Source organism: Zophobas morio, unplaced genomic scaffold (assembly GCF_036711695.1).
Source record: "Zophobas morio isolate AGI-343-1 ecotype UQ-CSIRO unplaced genomic scaffold, CSIRO_AGI_Zmor_V1 ptg000081l, whole genome shotgun sequence".
In the NCBI taxonomy this organism is placed as follows: Eukaryota; Metazoa; Arthropoda; class Insecta; order Coleoptera; family Tenebrionidae; genus Zophobas; species Zophobas morio.
This window is the reverse complement of record NW_026972186.1, coordinates 586310-607381: the sequence shown is the minus strand read 5'-3', so window position 1 is coordinate 607381 and position 21072 is coordinate 586310. Positions and strand designations below refer to the sequence as shown.

General features: G+C 39.7%; 1 protein-coding gene across 2 annotated transcripts; it reads left to right on the top strand.

The window, feature by feature from the left end:
- The first annotated feature begins 413 nt into the window (after positions 1–413).
- On the top strand, positions 414–20866 carry LOC135144059 (LIM/homeobox protein Lhx3). 2 transcript variants are annotated; one of them, XM_064076003.1, is made up of 5 exons: positions 414–759; positions 18919–19093; positions 19288–19490; positions 19656–19839; positions 20173–20866. In XM_064076003.1, exons 1-5 carry the CDS (start codon positions 630–632, stop codon positions 20666–20668), a joined length of 1188 nt encoding a protein of 395 aa, XP_063932073.1. In that variant the 5' UTR covers positions 414–629; the 3' UTR covers positions 20669–20866. The 2 variants fall into 2 exon arrangements, with proteins under 2 accessions (XP_063932073.1, XP_063932074.1); XM_064076004.1 differs by lacking the exon at positions 414–759 and adding an exon at positions 16278–16572.
- The last annotated feature ends 206 nt before the right edge of the window (positions 20867–21072 follow it).

Sequence of the window (21072 nt, the reverse complement as noted above, 5' to 3'; positions counted from 1 at the left end):
TTTTCTGATTATTTATCTCCGTCGATTCTATCGAATAAAATCGAAATTTGTGAAGAAATCAAGCGTTTTTGTTATCCGTCGAATTTCGAGCTTTGCTTTTTTTTTTCGTCGGATCTTGGCAAAATCCACAACGCAGCGTACGTCCCACTCGATCTTATCATCATTCATTTCCACTATTCCCTCATAAAAAATTCGCCCCGCACATCGACATATTTCACCCCCTGCTTCCAGTTCCTGCGTATCGTCCTCGTCCTGCCGCAGGACTAGAGAGGACGTCCTGCGAGGGAGTGTCCCGAGTTCGCGCCGACGCCCGCCGTCTCGTGACGTCACGGCTCCATAATCAAGACTGATTTCAATAATGGCGTCGTTGGCAGCAGGGTGGAGGGAGCGAGGTAGGCAGACTCCTTTACTACTACAGTGAATCTCAGGGCTCGGGGTGAAACACTTAGTGAAATTAAACGGACCAGACTAACTTAACGCAAATTGAAAAATATAACCTACATGAGACATACGTACGGAAATTAACGGCGCTATGCTGGCCAAAAGGGCAAAAAAATCATAACCGAGAGCGACTTTGAACTCCGCGAGACGATTTGAGGTGATTTGTGAAAAGAGTGCTTTGTGATAATATGTCCATTTTGGACCAGTCCAGAGGGCTCCCGCTGATCCAAGGAATGCCCCCCAGCATGCCGCCCATGGACGGGCCGCCCAACTCCGAGGTGCTGCTCGCCCTCCTGGCCAGGAACAAGGCGCTCGAAGGTAACATCTTCACTACGGCCGGCGACGCGCTTTCCCGCACGCGGAATACTCGCGGAATTTTCGCCACGGCCACCTCGCCTCGCGGCCGTCTTTTCGAGACTGAATTTTCTTGGTGCAAAAGCTCCATATAAACCTTTTCCCTTAATGCGTTTAGCCGCACATCGCCATCGCTTGTCGTTCCGTCGCTGCTTTGTCTTCATTACGGCCGAAAACCGCCGGCGGTGAATCGATTCGGCTTTTGGCAGCGAAAATGCGCATCAATTCTAACTTAATTACGATCGGGGAGATTAAACAGATTTCCCATGTGAACGGCCACTGTTGCTTTTGCAGTAACCGGAGTACTCCGGGCACGTGGGCCAGATCGGCGGGCACGTGTCTTAAAAAGCGCGCAAACACCCAGCGGACAAGTGTAATTTTAGGAGGAGTGACACCGGAGATGAGAGGTTTTAGGGTTTTTAATGAGGGTGGTATTAGAGGTGGCCACCGGCAATCGAGGAGGGCGGTGGGCCGACGCGAGGGTGCCGCGACTGTTTACACTTTTGCAGCTGACCGCGGCCAAGATATTTTAATCGCTAATAGCAAAATCGTAAACACCAACTTCGTTTTTAACACCTGCGATAGGAGAGTTATCGGAACGAGATAAAATTTCCTGGAATTAGTCAAAATTTAGAGCGATGATGTAATGGCTTTAATTTTTTTAAAGACTTCGTGATTGGATTGGATCTCAGACCAAAAACTACAAAAAACTCTAAGCGTTCGCCACATTTCCAGCCCCAGACGAAAATCGGCATTTCACGTATTTATTTTTCGTTCTGATTCACCATTAAAAAAACTGAAGTTGAGAAAGTTGCACCTAGAATAGTGTGTTCTTTCGAAATTTTATTTAGGTTTTAAATATTCGATTTGGTGGTTTTTTAAATGAACCACTACTGAATGAGTTTTATTTGTCGATTAACCCATTTTCTGCGTAAAATGTGGACGCTTGTTTTTATGAATAGATCCTACGATATGAATAGGCGTTGATAATAATAATTCACAGATTAGATTAGGGAATATATTTAGTTTTAAACTTGTAGGTTGCAAACGTAAAAAAATAGTTACGTTAGCAATCTTACGTGACCCGTTGGCGGTGGCAAGATGACCAAAATACCAAAGATTTCGAATACTCGTTTCGTCTGGTTTAAATCTACAGAATCTTCAGGTTAGTGATTGTTATTACATGTTTTCGTTAATTTTATTCATTCAATTGCTGCGTTTGTTAACTTTAATATTCTAAAAAAAAAAAAAAAATTACCAAACAAATCCCTTCAACCCTAAACGACTGGGTTTTATCGTCCTCAAATCAACTCCTCAAGGTTTAACTAATTTGGTAACACAACTGCGAGAATTGAAACCTTTTTTTGAATTAAAAATGGAGAAAAAACCTGGTGTTACAACGAGTTTTGATATGTTCCAAGTTTTTTTGTGCAAGTAGGAGTTTTGACGTAACTGACAATTTGATTCAAATGCAAATAATGAATAATCTAATATCAACATAAAAATTAAAATCAGTGATGAAAATCCTAGGGATTAAATATGGACGTCGAGAAATCCGTGTACATCGAAATTAACACAGTAATGATGGAGTAGTTTATCTTGTTTTTTGTTTTCCGATTGTGATATCGAGAATTAAAGACGTTTTGTTCAATCGTCAATGTACCACAAACTATCAATGAACTATCTTATAGGTAACACATTCATGATTGTTTTTATGAATTACGAACAAATCGAGTGGGTCTGAATGGTGTATTGATAAATGAATAGATTAGATTAGAGAAATGTAATTAATCTTGTACTAACCAAATTAAAATAGAGAACTAGTTCCGTCAGTAAAACTATTCAAGCTCAAATGATCAACGTACAAAATATTTCGAGTCCAAAATTTTCTTCAGGTCAGTGTCTTAGATCTTATTAATTTAGGGATAGGCCGAATAAGTGATGACTGAAATTATATAAATTTTTAAAACCCATACATCCAAAGTTTTACAATAAAATTTTTAGACGTTTTAAGTTTAAGATTTTTGGTTTGTTATCGAAATGCGCGAAGAACAAAATATGAGGTTTTAAAAAATATGCAGAAACTGCAATAACTGATAAATATGTAGACTCTTAGTCAACCCGATAGCAGAAAATCCGAGGACTCCATTTTAATAACTCCTCAAGGTTGTCAGTTTTTATTTATCGGACATTTTGTCGCCACGTGACAATTCGAGCAACAACAACCTTGAGAAATTTTGCGACCTTGACACTTTACTCTAATTTACTAAAACCTCCCTTCCCTTTTAATTATTTTGAGAGTCTCTTGCTTTGGGAAAAATAAACTTCCAACGAGCATAAAACATCGAGGATTAATATCGAATTGAGTCGAGAGTAACATTTCCAATTTTTGATAATAAACTCCTCCGCGGTATTCATTAGGATAATTAATCGGACTCGGACTTTCATCGATCAGGAATATTTCCATCAAAAACACATAATGGGGGAAAAGTTTTGCCAGCAATTCGACACCAGGAACTTTACGCTTCAAATTTTTGATCCATATTTTTGGTTCTTAGCAAAAAACGCCCGTTTTGTAATCTTGCCGTAGAGGTGTGCACACAGTGTTTACCCAGTAGGTGACGTAACATCCACGTTGCGCAACATATCGATGTTTTATAGAATATTGTAATACAGTAACACGTGCACAAATTGTTACAATTATCATTAGAATAATTATTATTACATTATTAAAAAATAATTAATTCTGCATAAAAACAATTTGTTTGTCAGTACTAACTAATCATCAACAACTTAGCTACAACACACTATATTATCTTTTTAAGATAGTACTTTTACGTATTTTACAATTTCTTGACGTTTCTTCTGTTCTGTGTGAAGAAGTTCCACCGCCCCGGCAACCCCATTGCTTTTATCGTTATTAAGGTACCCCCACGAGCAACAACAACATATCGATACATGTGTGTATTAGTCCTTTAGGGTTGCAGGCAAATGAGGCGGCGGTCGATGATGCGTGTGCGGGGGCGGCTTCCATTCAGCTGGCACTCAGCATGATTAGAGCGGGGAGGACGGGAGCCGCTCCCGACGTAATCATCGCTGGGGGCGGCGAGGAGCGTCTTTCTGCGCTGCCCCTATTCAACCGGTGGTGATTCCAAGGCACAAAGGCGGCAAATATTTTTCATATCTACACTCTTCGATATCTTTGGAGCCATGTTCTAACAGCGTCAATTACGGATGTCGAGATTTTTTCGGCGGGTCGTGGAATACGGAAATGTAGGTTTCTTGCTGCGTATAATTAAAGGTTTTTATTGTCTTGGTGGTTCCTGGGGATAAACGAAAGGCGGATTGTTTATGTGAATTTCCCGACGGGTTTTTTGGCTTTTTGCTACCCCATATGGGCAGATGGGCGAAGCCCCACCTTGACGCAGATGAGTCGCACGTGCCACTTGGTGGAGTTCGTGGCACGCGACCGCCATGTGGCCGATGAGTGGACGGACGAACGCAAAGATTATGTTTCCTTTTTGCATAGGGTAAAAATCCCCTTCCAGTCGGAGGCACGACGAAAACTCTTAAATGCGCCGGTAACACCCCGGTTATTGCGGGCCGCAGGTGGTCTTTATCACCTGTAATTACCCAACTCGATTCATTACGGAAAATCAGGGATAAGTCGGCGCTGATTTTTCCGAGTTTATGGGGCGGAGCATGGATTTTTAATGAAGGGGGGGAGCGTGCGACTAAAGATTTCCTATAATCGTCAAATATTTGGCAATTTTGTTGTACTCCCGAATTAAGGTAGATAATGTGATAACGCAAGTTTTAAATTTTAATGACGAAGAGCACCCAGCAGGAAAAATCTTTTTTTAATTTTTTTCTGTCTAGAAAGTTGTTTATTAATTTATTTGTAAATTGTAAGTGATTTTCATATCGTCAAACTACACTATAATGTTCCAAAATGTAAGAAACGCTAAAGCTTTCTACCTCCTGCTTTATATTCTGCTCTATAGGCTGTTCTTGTCGAGTGCCCATTGCTCCAGCCAGCATCAAACCCTGCACATCTCTTTCACGTGTAAGAAATTGCTTTCCGAGCACACTCCGTCCATTGTCTCCGCGCCCGCCCCCACCTCCCTATTTGTTAATGCACTCACCCCGTCCCCTATTAACTCCATTCCTTTTAATCCTCACGACAAACATGTACTTTGTAGCAGTCCCACCGGCGACAATACGATAGCATTTAGTTCGCCGCGTGCCTCCCATCACGCCCATGCGTGCCCCGAGATCCTCCGACCAGATTTGCCCAAGTGACCCTCTTCACCGTCCTTCCATTACCGGACCGTTCCTCCGTCGATACAACAAATGCATGCGCTTTTTATCGAGCCGAGTCGGTCGTTCGGCCCCCCTTGCCCCGGTTTAATCAGTCCGTCCAAGACACACATGAACGAAAACAATGAGACGAAATATGTCCGAGTACGCGCCTGCCTGGGTAAGAATCGAGGGTGGAACGGATGAAATACGGGGATGTAAGCCGACTTTACACGGCTTCAATCAGCCCATTCTGCGTCCGGGAAGCATTGTTGTGAAAAGTCAGCGGGTTTTGTTTGATTACGAGAGCGAGAGGACGTTTTGTCCCTAATCATCGTCATGGACGCGGGGGCCGGGGGCGGGGCGCATCTGTCTTGGGGAGCGTTGGTACGGATTCAAGGAGCGAAACATGCTCAAACGACAAAAACCGCAAGATGTACAGGACGAGATATGTATTAATCATAAATGTAACACAGTGTTACATAGGAATATAGGGTAATTCCTTAATTTCGCATATGCGAGTACTATTATAGTTAGTTGGTCTCGTTTTGACCGTAGATCTTCCAATCGTAGCGTGTAGAAGGGCTGTCTCGACATAATTACCCAATAGCGACTACCTAACAGATGATCTCGGCGGGGCACCTCGTTCGATAATGATACTGTCCCAAGTACGAGCCACTGGGCCATCTGCCGCCTCATGATTCACCCCCGACCTAATGGTCATTTACCTATCGGTACGTCGGATCGCATGCGATGGTATCTTGTCGCTACTTCCAAAAAACAGATGCACGATTGTCGCTCCACTCGTGCTTCAACTTTACCCGTGATTGTTTATCGACTGGTCAAATAATCAAGTCGTCGTTGGAATAATAAGAAAAACAAACAGAATTAAAATTAATATAAACAGAGTGGGCAGTATTATGAAATCAAACCGCAGGGGTAGTGCCGGTTTACACAAGGGGATGGTCGAGGGAGGCCTTTTGTGTGTTGCCCGGTTATAGACGTGCTTCATGCTATAATTTGTACCCTCTAGAATTATGAACATATTTACTGATTGTCTCGTGAGACTCGATTGATATGCCAACAAGCCCTTTAGGAGGATTTATGAGACAAAGCGAGGAACCGAAGTCAGAGGGTTAGTTAAAACGGCGTACGGCGTTGCGGCGGCGATCTGAAAACGTCGTGCACTGAGCAGAATGTCTGGCATTTTTCCAACCACTGTTTTGTGCCTAGTTGCCTATGAAATGAATTCGCGTTTACCGGTGAAGGGTGCCATCGTCGTGGTCAACGTCGTCGACATTTTTCCCCGGAAGCGGCGCGTGGCGTCTAAATTGAAAGCCGCAACTGTTAATCGTCGTACGTAGGGCCCAACTGTTGACACCCGAACGCCACACGTGACTTCCGGTGCCAACAATGCCTTTCCGGGTTGCGGTAAATCTGGATTTCCGGCGTTTTGTTGGCGATTCCGGGTGCGAAAGACCCCCTGCGTTCCGAATGAATGGGTTTTCGAGTTGGGAATCTTGAAAACACTCGAGATTAGTCGATGTAAACACCGATCGATCTATTATGGCTTATCGGCATATAGTTCTCGCTAGTTTTATAAATAAAGCGAGATTTGCGTTATCGCGGGTTCGCTGGGGACAAAAACAAATGAATGAGACAAATTGGGAGAGAGACGTAAGCAGATAAGACGGGCAAAAATAAAATGATTAATAAGAGAACGAAACCGTATATATCGCGAATTTTTTATGGTAGCAGTAAAGATAAATATATGCATGAACACACTATTGCATTTTGGGAATACAGATAGTTCAAAAAATACAGTTTTTGATTCTCATCGAATGTACATCGCCATAAGATGTAGCACATATTCAGATGGCCATTTTTCTTATTACTATTGCAAAAAACTGGTCATTTTCAATATGTTCCAATTTTCTGTGGGTGGTCCCGTCCTCCGCGTCCCTGAATGAATCTGTACTTATCGTCCAATTAAAAAACTACGTTTCATTTGAAGATCATCATTGTTTCTGAAGCGTGATCTCATTCATCAGCTTGTGCTTCGCCACTTTTCAATGGTTTCGCAGTAACCTGATTTCGATCATTTCTCCGAATTCGAATGAGTAGAGGAATTATCCTCTATTTTTCATTCAGTTGATCTTAATGATAAGACGAGCGATAAAATTGTCGAGTGCTTTCTTTCCACATCTGAGCGATTTGTGTCAATTTTTCAATAAGGACCCCCTGCTACGTGCTGCGATCTTGACACCAAGAAATAGTTTTGCTTGAGGTAAACTAACGGGATTTCACGGATCATAGAAATGATATAACTGGTATAATAATAGCAGGTAATCAAGAAAACAAATTGAAAACGTACATTTCCGCATTCGCTCTAGCAAAAAACAAAAGTTTACAAGAAATAGGTATTTAACGAGATTTGAAAAGGCGAAAAAATCGGACAATTATCTAATGCATCAAGGTCTGCGGTGGGGCGGAGTTGAATGGGAGTAGTGAGAGAGAATTGTGTGGGGTTTTGCAAAATTAGACGATGAAATGTATATATTTCCGTACTAATTTTGATCTGTCGCTTAACAGTCCTGACGAAATTTTCTTTTCCACGTTTTGATTTTTATACGAAAATAACCCCTACATAACAAACAATTTGAGAACAAAACTTTCGACTTTTGAGAAGCAGATTCCGCGTAATCTGTTTGTTGTACATCAGTTCATTGAAAACTGTAACGTTTTCTCAAAGATAATCATTAATCAGTATACCGATATCTGACAACTATATTTAGAGGTCAATTTTACAAGTGTACTAAAATATTTTGTACCTTGTTGTAGATACAAATGTACAGAGTGTTTATCAGTAGCGCTTTAATCAAGTTCTAGTAATTAAGTCAAGTGAGAGTAGTAAACGTAAATTTTTCCTCTTCTATAACTTATTTTTCTAACTGAACATATTTTCAATTTCTGAAAGTATATATTGTTAGCAAAGTTGCACGATCACCACTGCACGTAAAAATTTTCTCTCGAGCCAACGTCTGTATTCCGCTTCGGCAAAAATAGTAAGGTTCTCCGAAACTTTTTGTCACTTTTGCTAACTTCTGTCGCCGCCGCACAAATCCAAACAAGCTATTGACTCAACTTTCCACAAATCACTCTCTGTAATCCCCCTGTTTACCCCATCGAATCCATCAGTCCAAGTCGATCCTGCGTCCGATCGGTGTTAATCCGGCATACTAATTGAATTGGATGCACTTGTTTTGCTACATCCACCCCGATTGATCCATTAACCCCTCTCTGGTGTTAAGATCTGCGAGAGGGTGACATCGCCATAATCCGGTCCATTTGCTAAATGTTCCGGGGCGAGCGCGCTTATTTATTCATGGATGTGGTGTTAGGCCCGCGTTAACCCTTGGGTATTAATTAGGGGAGACTTTATAACGTTCAGTTGCGAATTTTTTGCCGAAACAGGTACAGATACCGCCATTGTCGGCGGCTAATCGTCCGTGGAAGGAGCGCCTTCGGCCGCAGGAAGTTGACATCACCGGCCTCAAAAGCATAATCGCCCGAATTGGAACGCGATTATTTTTCGCACTAGTTTGGATATCGACGAGTTCGACGAGAAAGACATTATTTGTGGAAATTGTGTTGAACAAGCGATGAGTGGTCACGATAAAAACGCCATAGATCAATTGCGTTTGATACCGGATTTATTAAATATTCAACACTCGATTAAATATGGATGTGGTTATTTGGGAGTTGCGTCGCCGCGATCGTTGTTATATAATTATGACACAATAACCATTATGGTAAAGTCGAGGGAAGTTTTTTCATGTGTGAGCTATGACACGCTACGATGGTCATTGAGGTAACGTCGATTCTATTATTCAGAGGAGTTGATTCGTTGACACGTTGGGTGCTCGTATTGATTTGGGGACGGGGATACTCATAAAAGTTCTGTTTTTTTTTTTATTATTGGATTCGCAATATATAGATGTATTGTTTCGGGTTTCAAATGAAAATATCTTGAAATAATTATTATCAATTTAATCAAGATTGTCTTAAACAAGACGAGAAAAAAGAGCATTTCAATATTATTTAGGAGACTATTTTTGACACAAAGAAACAAAATTGCATAAATGAGGGTTAAAATTAAAAATTCATGCGATTTAAAAACTTCTTAAAATTAAAAAATCCAAATAATCTCTTGTTATCAGAGCGCAACAATTGTTACTATAATTTTATCACCTTTGGCACTGTTTCCTTCATTTCCAACATCGTATACTTTAATTTCCTCAGGATACTCCCCCAAACGTGGGCGAAGTGTAAAAACTCTCTTTGTTAAATCTAACAGGATCCAAACGCCGGGAAAGTTCACTTTTTAAATTAATTCCATCTCCAACTTTTTACACATAAGTATGTCAGTTTTCTAATTTCATTCTCACACATTAGCTGAAACATCGGTAAAAATACTTTGAAAACATGAAATTTCCACCTCCTTCTAATAAAAATTCCATTCCACAAATTTGTTAATTTTTTGAAAGGAAAACATTGACCTAGAGTATCAAATTTTCCAAAAAAATATATTTACAATTTCATAAAAGGTAACCCAGTAGTTTTGGATACTATCTTCAATAAAATTGATAACATATATCAATGACAGGCGACGGACGACAGGCGACGGACGACAGACGGAAACGTGAGACATACTTTTTCACAGTCTAGGTGATATAAAATGTCAAAAGACCTGAAACCATTCGCTATGGAATCTATAACAAAAATTTGGTCGATGGTTATTTCAACAGATCTACCCTCGCCCTTGAAATGCAGGCAAACAAATTCCTCATCATTGAAAAGTTATCAATTTTTTTTGTTATTTTTGTTTTCTGATAACCTCTATAAAGGACGCGGTCCCTATAAGTGGAAAAATTGAGAAATAGAAAAATTGAGGAAATGAAAAATCAAGAAATTGACAAAAACAAATTTTAAAATTTCGAAAAATTGGAAAATCGAAAGATTGAAAACTGAAAAATCTAAACTTTAAAAATTCCAAAAATTGAAATGTGGGAAAATTGATAATCGAAAAACTGAAAAGTCCCAAAACTGAAACATTGAAAAATTGAGAAATGGGAAAATCAAAAAATTTAAAATTGAAAAATCTAGAAATCAAAAAATCGATTAATGGAGAAATTGAAAGATCGAAAACTGAGAAACGCCAAAAATTGAAAAATGACAAAACTTACGTAAATATCGGAAAATTGGGAAATCGAAAAATCGAAATGCCAAACAATCGTAAATTCGATAAGTTGAGAAATCGAAAAATGTTATACAATTTTGATTTTTTTCCAAAAAGTTCGATGTGTGAGCTGTATATGTATGAACATGGATTCATAAACCATAAGTTCAGGACTATGTTACTTTTTAAGATTTATTCGCCAAAATTGTAAGATGACGTTATCAATTCCTGGGAGGAGCATGAACGGATAAAATTTGATTCACGATTCACCATGCTTCAGATAACCTTAAAACGTGTACGATATTTCAAAGCATTAGATTTTAAAATGTCAAAATTAAATTGTAAAATGTTCTTATACAATTTTGATTTTTTTCCAAAAAAATTAATACCTACGGTAAAAACTCAACACGGATTCATTCAGTAAAATTTTGAGATGACGTCATCAGTTTTTAGGGGGGTTGTGAATGGATACATTTTTAATAACGATGTACCACGTTACCGATAACCTATTGCAAGGTTTCAGAGCAGTTTTTGCAAAAATCTGGATGCCTAGGCTAAAAACTCCGTACGAAACTAGAAGTGGACATGTATCTCATTTTATAAAATTTAAATATGTAGCACTTACTATTGTGAAAATTGGAGATGACGTCATATCATCGTTGATGGGGATGATAAGACAAAACAAGTAGTTTAGAAGATTATTATCTGTCCAATATGTTTTCGTTTTGTAGATATCATGAAACGTCGAGGTAACATAAAAGTAGCCAGTCGCCCGATGGACTCGATTACAATACAGGATAACCTCTATAGATCGAAAAAGAAATTAGTCAAAGTTGGCCATGCACGCAAGCCGTTTATCGTAATTTATTTTTTTTTTATTAAATGTCAAATTGACAGTTTAAAATTAGAATTATGACACCGACTTTTAAAACATAAAGATGGATCAAAATCACCGTTATCTAATTTTGTCCCATTTCTGAAGTAAAGTAACAAAAAAGCTTTAATTTCGTTTGATAACATTGCAAATAACTTCTGTCAACCTTTTGTCAACGTGACGTTTAATAAAAAATTATTTTAAACTAAGACAAACGGCATGGCCAACTTTGACTAATTTCTTTTTCGATCTCTCTGTATATCCCCATAGCAGAAAATTTCGTTTTCGAAAAAAATCTCAAAAAAATTCAGGGTTATAGATCTTCACGTGCTCATTCCAAAAATATAGCGTGTTTAGGGTCACGGACCAATATTTTTGAAAAATTCAGTGTGAAATTCGGGTTTTTAAAATTTGCCAAAATTGCGATTTTGGAAAATGGGCGATTCTGGAAAAACGGTTGGAGTTATCGAAAAAATGGGGCTGGAAGTGACTTCTGCGTCTCAAAATCTACAAGAAAATGGATTTAGTTAAATTTCGAAAATCGTCGAAAATGGGTCAGCATTTGCATAAGGGTGGAAAATTTCATTTTTGAAAAAGTCGCCTAAATATTCTCAAAAAATTCAGGATCATAAATCTTGAAGTGCTGATTCCAAAAACATACTCGTAGCGTGTTTAGGGTCACGGAGAAATATTGTGGAATAGTGATATTTCAATGGGCGATTCTGTAAAAACGGTTGGAGTTATCGAAGAAAGAACATGAATTTATGTAGTTACATTTCGAAAATCGTCGAAAATGGGTCGAAATTTTCATGAGTACATTGGAAAATTTCAGTTCTAAAAATTCTCAAAAAATTGAAGGTTATAGGTTTCGATGTGCTGATTCCAAAAATATAGCGTGTTTATGGTCATGGAGTAATATTTTTTTCGACTGTGTATATCTTCTATTGCTGCTTATGAAAACTTTATTTTTGTTTAATAAAATGAAGGTTTAGTTCTTGGAGTTTGTTTTTGGCAATGTATGAAGTTGTTATTCAATTCCCTTTCAGATTTTTGATGCGAACAAATCGCTAATCCGAACACACTTTTTCCCCAATTAATTCGGATCATCGAGGTTATATTGTACTTCCTTAGCCTACGCTCGGGAAGTAAAAGTTGCTTTCAATGTCAAAATTGTTCAATTTTTAGCGAATCAAAAATTATCAAAATGCACATCCGTAAATTTTGGTTCAGTTCATAACAAAGTGTTCATATTAAAAAATAAAAGAAAGCTAGACAAGACAAAATGTCTACGTAAATATTTTCACAGAAATGTGTTGAACGTTAAAAATATTACGTTTATGCGCCATCTAGCTTTCAAGAACTCGAGTAACCCCTCGCTTCTGTCACTTTTCTTCCATTTAAAAAGATACAACCACAATACACCCCCGCATCATGTATACATAAACTCCTTAACCACTATTTCCCGCCACACGCGCCCCCGCCCCCGAATTCCTTGCCTTCCCCGCCGCAGTCGTGGCCCGTTTTTATCAGAGCCCGTTAACTGCATTATTCCGCGTTCGAAAAGGCAGATCCGCCGCCTCCGGCCAGATTAGCCGCCTCCTCGTCAATAATTCACGCGGCCGACGAAGATTTCCCCGTCTCTGATATCCTGCCGCCTTAAAAATTTACGGACGCAAGAACGGCAAAAACCCTCAGACGTACAAAGAGCGAGTTACTTCGTGTTATTAATGAAAAATTCAGGGCAATACCGCACGGGCGTGCGTTTTAATCGAGTAACCGAACGCATAACCAATTCCATTAAGGCCGAACTGAGCCAAATCGAGTTAGCGATATCGCGTATGCAAAAAGCGGAGCGCTATTTTCCCGGCCGGATTGTCAACAGATGGTGCGTTTTTCTGTTCCATTTGAGCATTAGCACCCCTCGGCGCGGCGACGTGGACGCCAGTTGTGTTGTATGTATGTGGAGGAGAATGACTTTTATGGGGCGGCAGGTCTCATTCACTGAGGGCCTTTATCGACGGCTATAATCGGCTATGATCTTACTTTATTTATTTCCATGGTCCATTTCGATATCGGGGTTTAGGAAATGTCACGTGGAGGAAAGGAGGAATGCGGAATGGGTTATTCATGAGGTGATTAGGTGTCGAGGCTGGGGGCGATCGGGGTAATTAGCGCTCGTACACCTAAAGACTGTAATGAAATTATGTACGTTAGCTTGATTTAATTGACACGAATGACAACATTAAGTAAAGAGTATACTAGGGCTGACAACTACACTACTGAATTCCTAATTCAACTTCTCGTTGCTACTTGTCGAGAGTGCAAATCAAGGGTTTCTCGAAATTACGCTGAAACAATAAAACCGCTCATTTTTAACAAGTAACAGGGGGAGAAAAAAACATAGGGTAAACGTGTTCTTAGAATTTTCATTAAATCAGAGAAGCCACTTTTAAGATCGTTGATAAAATTTATTAAAATAATTGAACACATCTTAGGCCACCCTATACATAAATATTAAGTAGTTAGTAGTAATCAGTCCAAAAATTGACGTTTATAACTTAACAAGCATTGACTCTCCAGCGCGGAAAGTGACATTTACTTCCATCTCTTGGGTAGAAAGTATACATAGTTTTTACAAAATTTGAAAATACCACATTATTGAGCGATTGTGAATAAAAATATATTCAAATTGTTTTGTTGGTACAAAAGTGTATTTGAATAATGATTTTAGGCAAAATAATAATTGAACGAAATAAACATAATTATTATTAAGATTGTTAATATGTTTAAGATCGCAAAATGAAATAATGCGGAAGATTTGAATTGGTTTCGGCAACAAGCGTGTTAAATATAATAATGGTGGTAAGTTATCATTGTAGTTTCGAATTATTGTTAGTTACGGAGACTTAGACAATGCACAATACTTCATTAGAAAATCCATTTTTCCCTATTCATCCGCATATGAAATATGCCTACAAATAATAATCTTTATTGACAATTGTGAAAATCCTATGCAGTGCACCTACTTTGTCAGCTATTTTTAAATGCCATTTTTCATACAGGCAACTATGCCTACGTTCAATAAATCATTGAATGTTCAATCATTTTAATGAAGACAATTACGTCTAAGATATTTAAATGTGGGTACATCGAGATTACAAAGGACGGTGAAACTGTTGCTAATGCGAAAACGGAGCTTCGAGGAAGAGAGAAAAAGAGATAGAGAGAGAGGGAGAGGAGAAAGAGGAAAGAGGAAAGAGAGAGAGAGAGGAAGGTAGGGTGGGCGAGAGAAGAGGAAGAAACGAAACAAAGTAAAGAGATATTTAGTACTTCAAGAAAGAAAATGTAGAGAAAAAAACGATAGACGAAAGAAAAAGAAACAAGTAAGAAGAAAAAACTGGATAGGGAGAGAGGAGACAGAAACAAGAAAGAGAAGATGAAAGAGAGAAAAAGGTGGAAGAGAAAGAAAAAAAGAGAGTGAAGAACTAGAAAACAGGGAGAAGACAGAAACGAGAGCAAGAATAGAGGAAAAGGATAGTGAAAAACGATCGAATTTCAGAGAGAGATAGGAAGAAAACAAGGGACAAAATAGAAAACAGGGAAGAAAATAGGGTGGAGAAGACAGATAACGAAGACTAAGAAAAAAGACAATAAAAAGAGAACGAGAGAAATGACGAATACGAGAGTTAGAGGCGAGAAAATGTCAAAATAAGGGTCAAATGCAAAAAAGTTGGATGAATGAGGGAAGAAAAATTGAAAAGAGTTAACATTGTATAGAAATATGAAAGCAATAGAGATGAAAGATCTGAAACAAATTGAGAATGAAAGAGAAAAAAAGGACAAGAAAATGAGAGAGAAGAGAAGTGAGAGGTAGATTGAAAAAACAGACAAGAGGGAAAAGAGAGAGAAAAGAGTAATAGAGAAAAAGGATAGTGAAAAACGATCGAATTAGAGGAAGGAAAAAATAAAAACATGAAAGCAATAAAAATGAAAGATATGAAGTAAATGCAGAATGGAGGAGGGAAAAGCATAAGAAGGAGAGAGTGGACAGAAGAGAGAAAATATTGAAAAAAGAAGAAAAGGGGAAAAGAAATAAAAAAAGAGAGAATAGAGAAGAAGCATTAGTGGCGTGAAAAAGAGAAAATGAAGGTGAGATGCAAATAAAGAGATGCTGAATAGAGAGAAAAAAAACTGAAAAGAGAAAGAGGTAACAATGTACATAAATAAGAAAATAAGAGGGACGAAAGATATGAAGTAAGTGAATAATAAGAGAAGGAAGGAAAACGAGAAAAGAGAGAGAAGCAAAAACAGAGAAAAATAGGATAGGTAATTAAAAGTGTGTTAAAATAATTACAAAAAAAAGATAACAAAAATATGAAGAAAAGGCAAAAAAATGTGGTAGAAAAACGATAAAAACCGCAGCAGAAAAAGGCGGACAAAAGTCTGCAAAAAAAGCGAGAAAAAATCTACAAAAAAAGACGGAAAAAACAAGACTACAAAACAACGACAAAAAATTACGATTTTTTTTCTCAAATCGTATCTTCATTACAAAATTACATATAATTTCAGGAGTTCTGACTTATGAATGTTGTATGTTATATGTACATTATTTCCTAAAATGCAAGGGGGGGTACAAATTTCGTCCAAAAAATTGCTATATACCTACATTTAATAAGGGTGTAATCATCTTTATTAAATAATTTAAAAGTATCACGAATTGAACAAGAATTATAGAATCACATATTTAAATTTTGCTAAACCCAACATTCCAGTTTCAGCACCCCTTCCCCGAAATCCGCAATTCCCATCCAAACATTAATACCGAAACCAAATAATTCCCGAATATTAGACCCCGCCATTAATATCTCAAAAATCAAACATCCTTTCGCCGCCGCAATTCCGCCCCCTCCCCCAGCTCGCCCCGACGACAAACGTAAAAATTATGTCTTTATTTTCGTCGGGCGAACTTTATGTCTTCGCCGTCCATAAAAGACTTCATTCGGTCTCTGGCAATAACGGCAAGACAAACGGCCGCGGAGGCGCGCGCGGCGTCGCGACGCCCCGCCCCGTCCAATGGGCGGCCGGCGTCGGGGGCGAGGGAGCGTCTCTAATAAAGCGCGTTTCACACAAATCTGGGCCGTGTCGTCGGTGGGTGGGCCGAAGGGTCGATAAGAGGCCGCGACGGCGCATTTTCGCGGCGAGTCGGCAGTCGGTCGGCGGTCGTTGCCGGGGCCGAATATACGATTTTTGGGCGCGAGTGGCGGCGGCATGATCAGCCAGTGCGGCGAGGACAGGGTCGGACTGGAGATCGAGATGCTGAGGGTGCCGCCGATCTCGATCGACGACATCCCGCAAGTGCTCTTGTGTAAGTCGGGGGCGGCGGCGGCGCCGGTGGTGGGGGGCGAGTGCCGGCGGCGAAGGGACGTCGGCGTGAAGGCGGCTTAAGAGTTGTTTTTTTTTTTCTTGTAGGGAACGTAGGGGGTCAGTGGAACGGAAACGTGTATAGGTCTGATACTAGAGAAAAGTGGCGGCTGTGGTGTTGGTTAACTGTTAGTTGTCGGTCTGCCGGTATACCACTAGAGATCAGGTTTTGCCGGCGGAAACAAAATGCAGCTGCGGCGAAAGATGCACGAGTGAAATTAAGGACACGCTGTTGTTTTCTGGATTAAATTGACCGACCAGAAGCAGTTTGTAAATATATGAGTACTGCGCATAATATTATTAACATAGAATATTGTGATTTTATAATATGACATGATTTTTTATGAATATATTTTATTTTTGGAAAGGTTAGTTCAATTTCAAAAATAAGACGGACGAAAATACTTCGAAAACTCGACAAGGTACGTTACGTGAACAAAATCAGTCAATTTTTACAGTGTTTAGATGTGGTTTTGTTTCGAATGTTTTTGATATATCCTAGGATGCAATTATTTAATTTATTTTTAGACAGTTAAGACTGATCGTTAATTTAAAAAAATGGAAAACAAAAACGTAATTGTCATTAAAAATACGCAACCAACATGAGATATCTTTATCAATAAAAATGTATAATTTTTTTAATGCCAAAAATTTAATTCTAATCGGTCAGGTATTTTTCAATAAATATTTACTCTATTTAGGATTTGTGTCACGACGTCATCAACTTTCTGAAATGGAGGAACAAATAAATATTAATTTATGTATTTTTTACGATAATCACTATACTTTTAATTGCCAACACATTAGCGTTGTTTTTTATACAACGGTTGATTATTAAATAAGTTATTAAATCTGCTGATTAAGCAAGAACACAAGGATTTTATTAAATAATTGTTGCAGGTGACGCGAGATGAAGTAAATTTTATTCACACGTTCATGACAATCGTTTTTATAAAAAAAAAATGTGTTATTAGTGGTTTTATAAGCAATTTTCATTCTAAACCTTAAGTTTTGCCGCCGTTATTAAATATTAAATCAGTTATAACTAAAAATGAACGCAGTTTAAAATTTATTTCCTTATAAACTCAGCATCAAACCCTCAAATCCGACCATCATCAAATTACGCTCATTTCCCTTTATTAATTCCTTCATCAAAATTTCACAGTTTACGATTCATAAACATCCCATTTGTTTATGCAAAATCTCTGCTCCAAATTTTACGGCATTCACCTTGTACACTAAATTTAATTGTAGCAAAAAGTTATCCGCTTTCTTGTATTCCTCATTTCACGTGAACTTTTTAGATTCGGTTTGCGGCTTGTCGCGTTTCGCCTGATTAATTGTCTTATTGCTCTCTAGTTCAACTGATTTTATTCACTTCGAGACCACCACTAAATGTTTAAGTGCTTTTAATTCCGCTGCGCTCCTTCTTCAATAAATTTTTATTGACCGTTTGATTGTACTGGGTTTATGTGACATGTGACCTCGCTAAAAATAAAACCTTTGTTGGAAAATTAAATATTTTCGGTTAGATTTTAGGTCATTTAACTATGAATGTCTGGCTAACACGATACACCTTAATTGCTTTATCTTGTTTTAAAATTTTAATGTAGCAAAATGGTGAACTTCCATAAAATTAGCATTCTGCCGCACGCAAATTTGCCCCAGGGATGTTATGTAAATGATTTACTTTTAAAAAGTGGGATGAATAGGTAAATTATGTGCAAGAGGGGAGCTTCGCAAAAGAATGAGGTATGAAAGGTGTTATTTTTGGTTTTGCATTATAAATGACCGCACATCAAGATAAATACAACAAAAACAGTTTCAAAGTTGAGCATAAATTGAGTTTATCGAGAAATACGAGCGTATTTTGTCTGTTTAAAAATGCAAAAGTAGCTGAGCTAGGCAACCAGATATACAAACATGGCGGTGTGTTAGAAGTATACAACCATTAACAATAATAATAATCATCAATTACTTTCACTTGTTTACATAATTCGACCAAATTTGTGATATTTCTTGACGAATGCTCTGTAATATGTAAATACAAGTGTATTTTTTAAGTTTAAGCCACCATCTTGAAAATAAACATGCGTGCTATACTACAAACATCGTCCGTTGTGTTGAAAAAAATCTTCTCTTTATTCACATAAGTTATCTGAGTATTTACATTTTCACCAAATATATCTACATATACAGGATGTTTCACTAAAGCCTCCTTCCGTCCCTTCCACCGACCACTCTCTTCTAAACTATCAAGTCGCTCAAATCTCACTCGTCCTCCTTGCAGCAACCATACCGAAATGTGGCGGCTGCCACGAACTCATCCTCGACCGCTTCATCCTCAAGGTGGCGGACCGGACGTGGCACGCCAAATGCCTTCAATGCAGCGATTGCCGCATCCAACTGACCGACAAGTGCTTCGCCCGCAACGGCCAGCTCTTCTGCAAGGAGGACTTTTTCAAGTAAGTGTCACATCCTTGCAAACCAATTAGCGCAACCTCGGCGCCAAGTGCTTCCGAAGCCTTATCCGGGCCGGCGGCAATTAATTCGCCGCCCCGTGGGTCCGGAGAAGCCTTTGATAAGCATCTCGGCGTGACGTAGAGTAGTACGGATGTAACAATGCAGCTTGTGTATGTATGGCGTGCTGTGGGTGCAGACGGTTCGGCACGAAGTGTGCTGGATGCGACCTGGGGATCCCTCCGACGCAGGTTGTGCGAAGGGCCCAAGACAACGTTTACCACCTGCAGTGTTTCTCGTGCGTTATGTGCGCCAGGCAGCTGAACACGGGAGACGAGTTCTATCTGATGGAGGACAGGAAACTGGTGTGTAAGCCGGACTATGAGGCGGCGAAGTCGAAAGGTTGGTAACACCGATACCTTTTTTGATTGTTTCAGTAAATGAAATATAGAAATAGAAAAATTTAAAAAGAAGTAAATTTTATCTCAGAGATTACATATAAAATTTTTATAAAGCACAAGTTTATTAAACATCGAAAATTCTAAAATTTACGACTTACATTTTCAGCCGCCGAGTGCCTGGACGGCGACCAGCCCAACAAACGCCCCCGAACTACCATAACCGCCAAGCAACTCGAAACCCTCAAAACCGCCTACAACAACAGTCCCAAGCCCGCCCGCCACGTCCGCGAGCAACTCAGCCAAGACACCGGCCTCGACATGCGAGTGGTGCAAGTCTGGTTTCAGAACAGGTATACTAAGAAGGAAATAATGTGGACTTCAATAAAACTCCAAAAACCACCAACAATATATCTTCCTCTACCAAATTTTCTACTTGTAATAAACTTCACAACAATCCCATAAGCAAGATACACAAAAATATCATGATTATTTTTATTCTGTATATGAAATGAATCTGTACTGAAGTAGCACTACACAATTTTAGGACCTATCTCTAGTAATAACAAGAATAAGATGATAAAAATACGCTATTAGCGCGTATGCGAGTCTTCGGAGTCCACGTCATCTTTTTCGTACTATACCTCCCCGCCTCCTCTTCCCGCACTCACTCTCGTCGCTTCCAGGCGAGCCAAGGAGAAGCGCCTCAAGAAGGACGCCGGCCGCACCCGCTGGAGCCAGTACTTCCGGTCCATGAAGGGCGGTTCCTCCCCTCGTCACGACAAGCTCCTCGACAAGGACGAGATGAAGGTGGACCTTGACAGCTTCAGCCACCACGAGCTCAGCGACGACAGTTACGGCACCGTCGTCAACATGAGCATGGACCAGGACGGGTCGTCGCCGCACAGCGGCATCGGCCGCCCTTCGTTCCTGCACGGCGCCGCCTCCCCGTCCTACCTGCCCGGCCACACGCCGCCCCACGGCCACGAGCCCTTCCCCTACCCCGAGCAGCTGGCGGTGTACGCGGGCCTGGGGCAGCCACCGCCGGGCCTGCCGCTGCCGCACGGCATGCCCCCGGGTGCCGACACGGACGTGAGCAACGACAGCAGTCCGAGGGGCTACCCCGACTTCCCGCCGAGCCCCGACTCGTGGCTGGGGGAGCCGTCCAGCGCCCACTACTGACCCCACAAAGCACGAGGGACACTTGTTTTGCGATTTCGAGTTTCTAGGTGTCTTTATGCGTGTAGTGCACAAAGTACTGTCAATTCGGGGACGGGGGCGGGAGCGGGAGTGCGGACAGGGGCGTTCTAGTCGAGATTCATACAGAGATGATATTGTAATATAAGTGTCAGGTTTAATATTCTAGTCGTCAATTTATTTTATATATTTTATTGTTTCATTATTATATTATTTAGTAAATTATTATTAATTTCGAGGGTGTTTTATTGGGGGGGGACGACTGACGTGTAGGCAACACACAAAACACTCATAATAACAATACTTTGGACACATTACTTTTTCTTTATAGAAAAAAGCCCTCATTTTCCTCACTCAGAAAAGTCTAAATCAGCGAGGAAACTTTTATT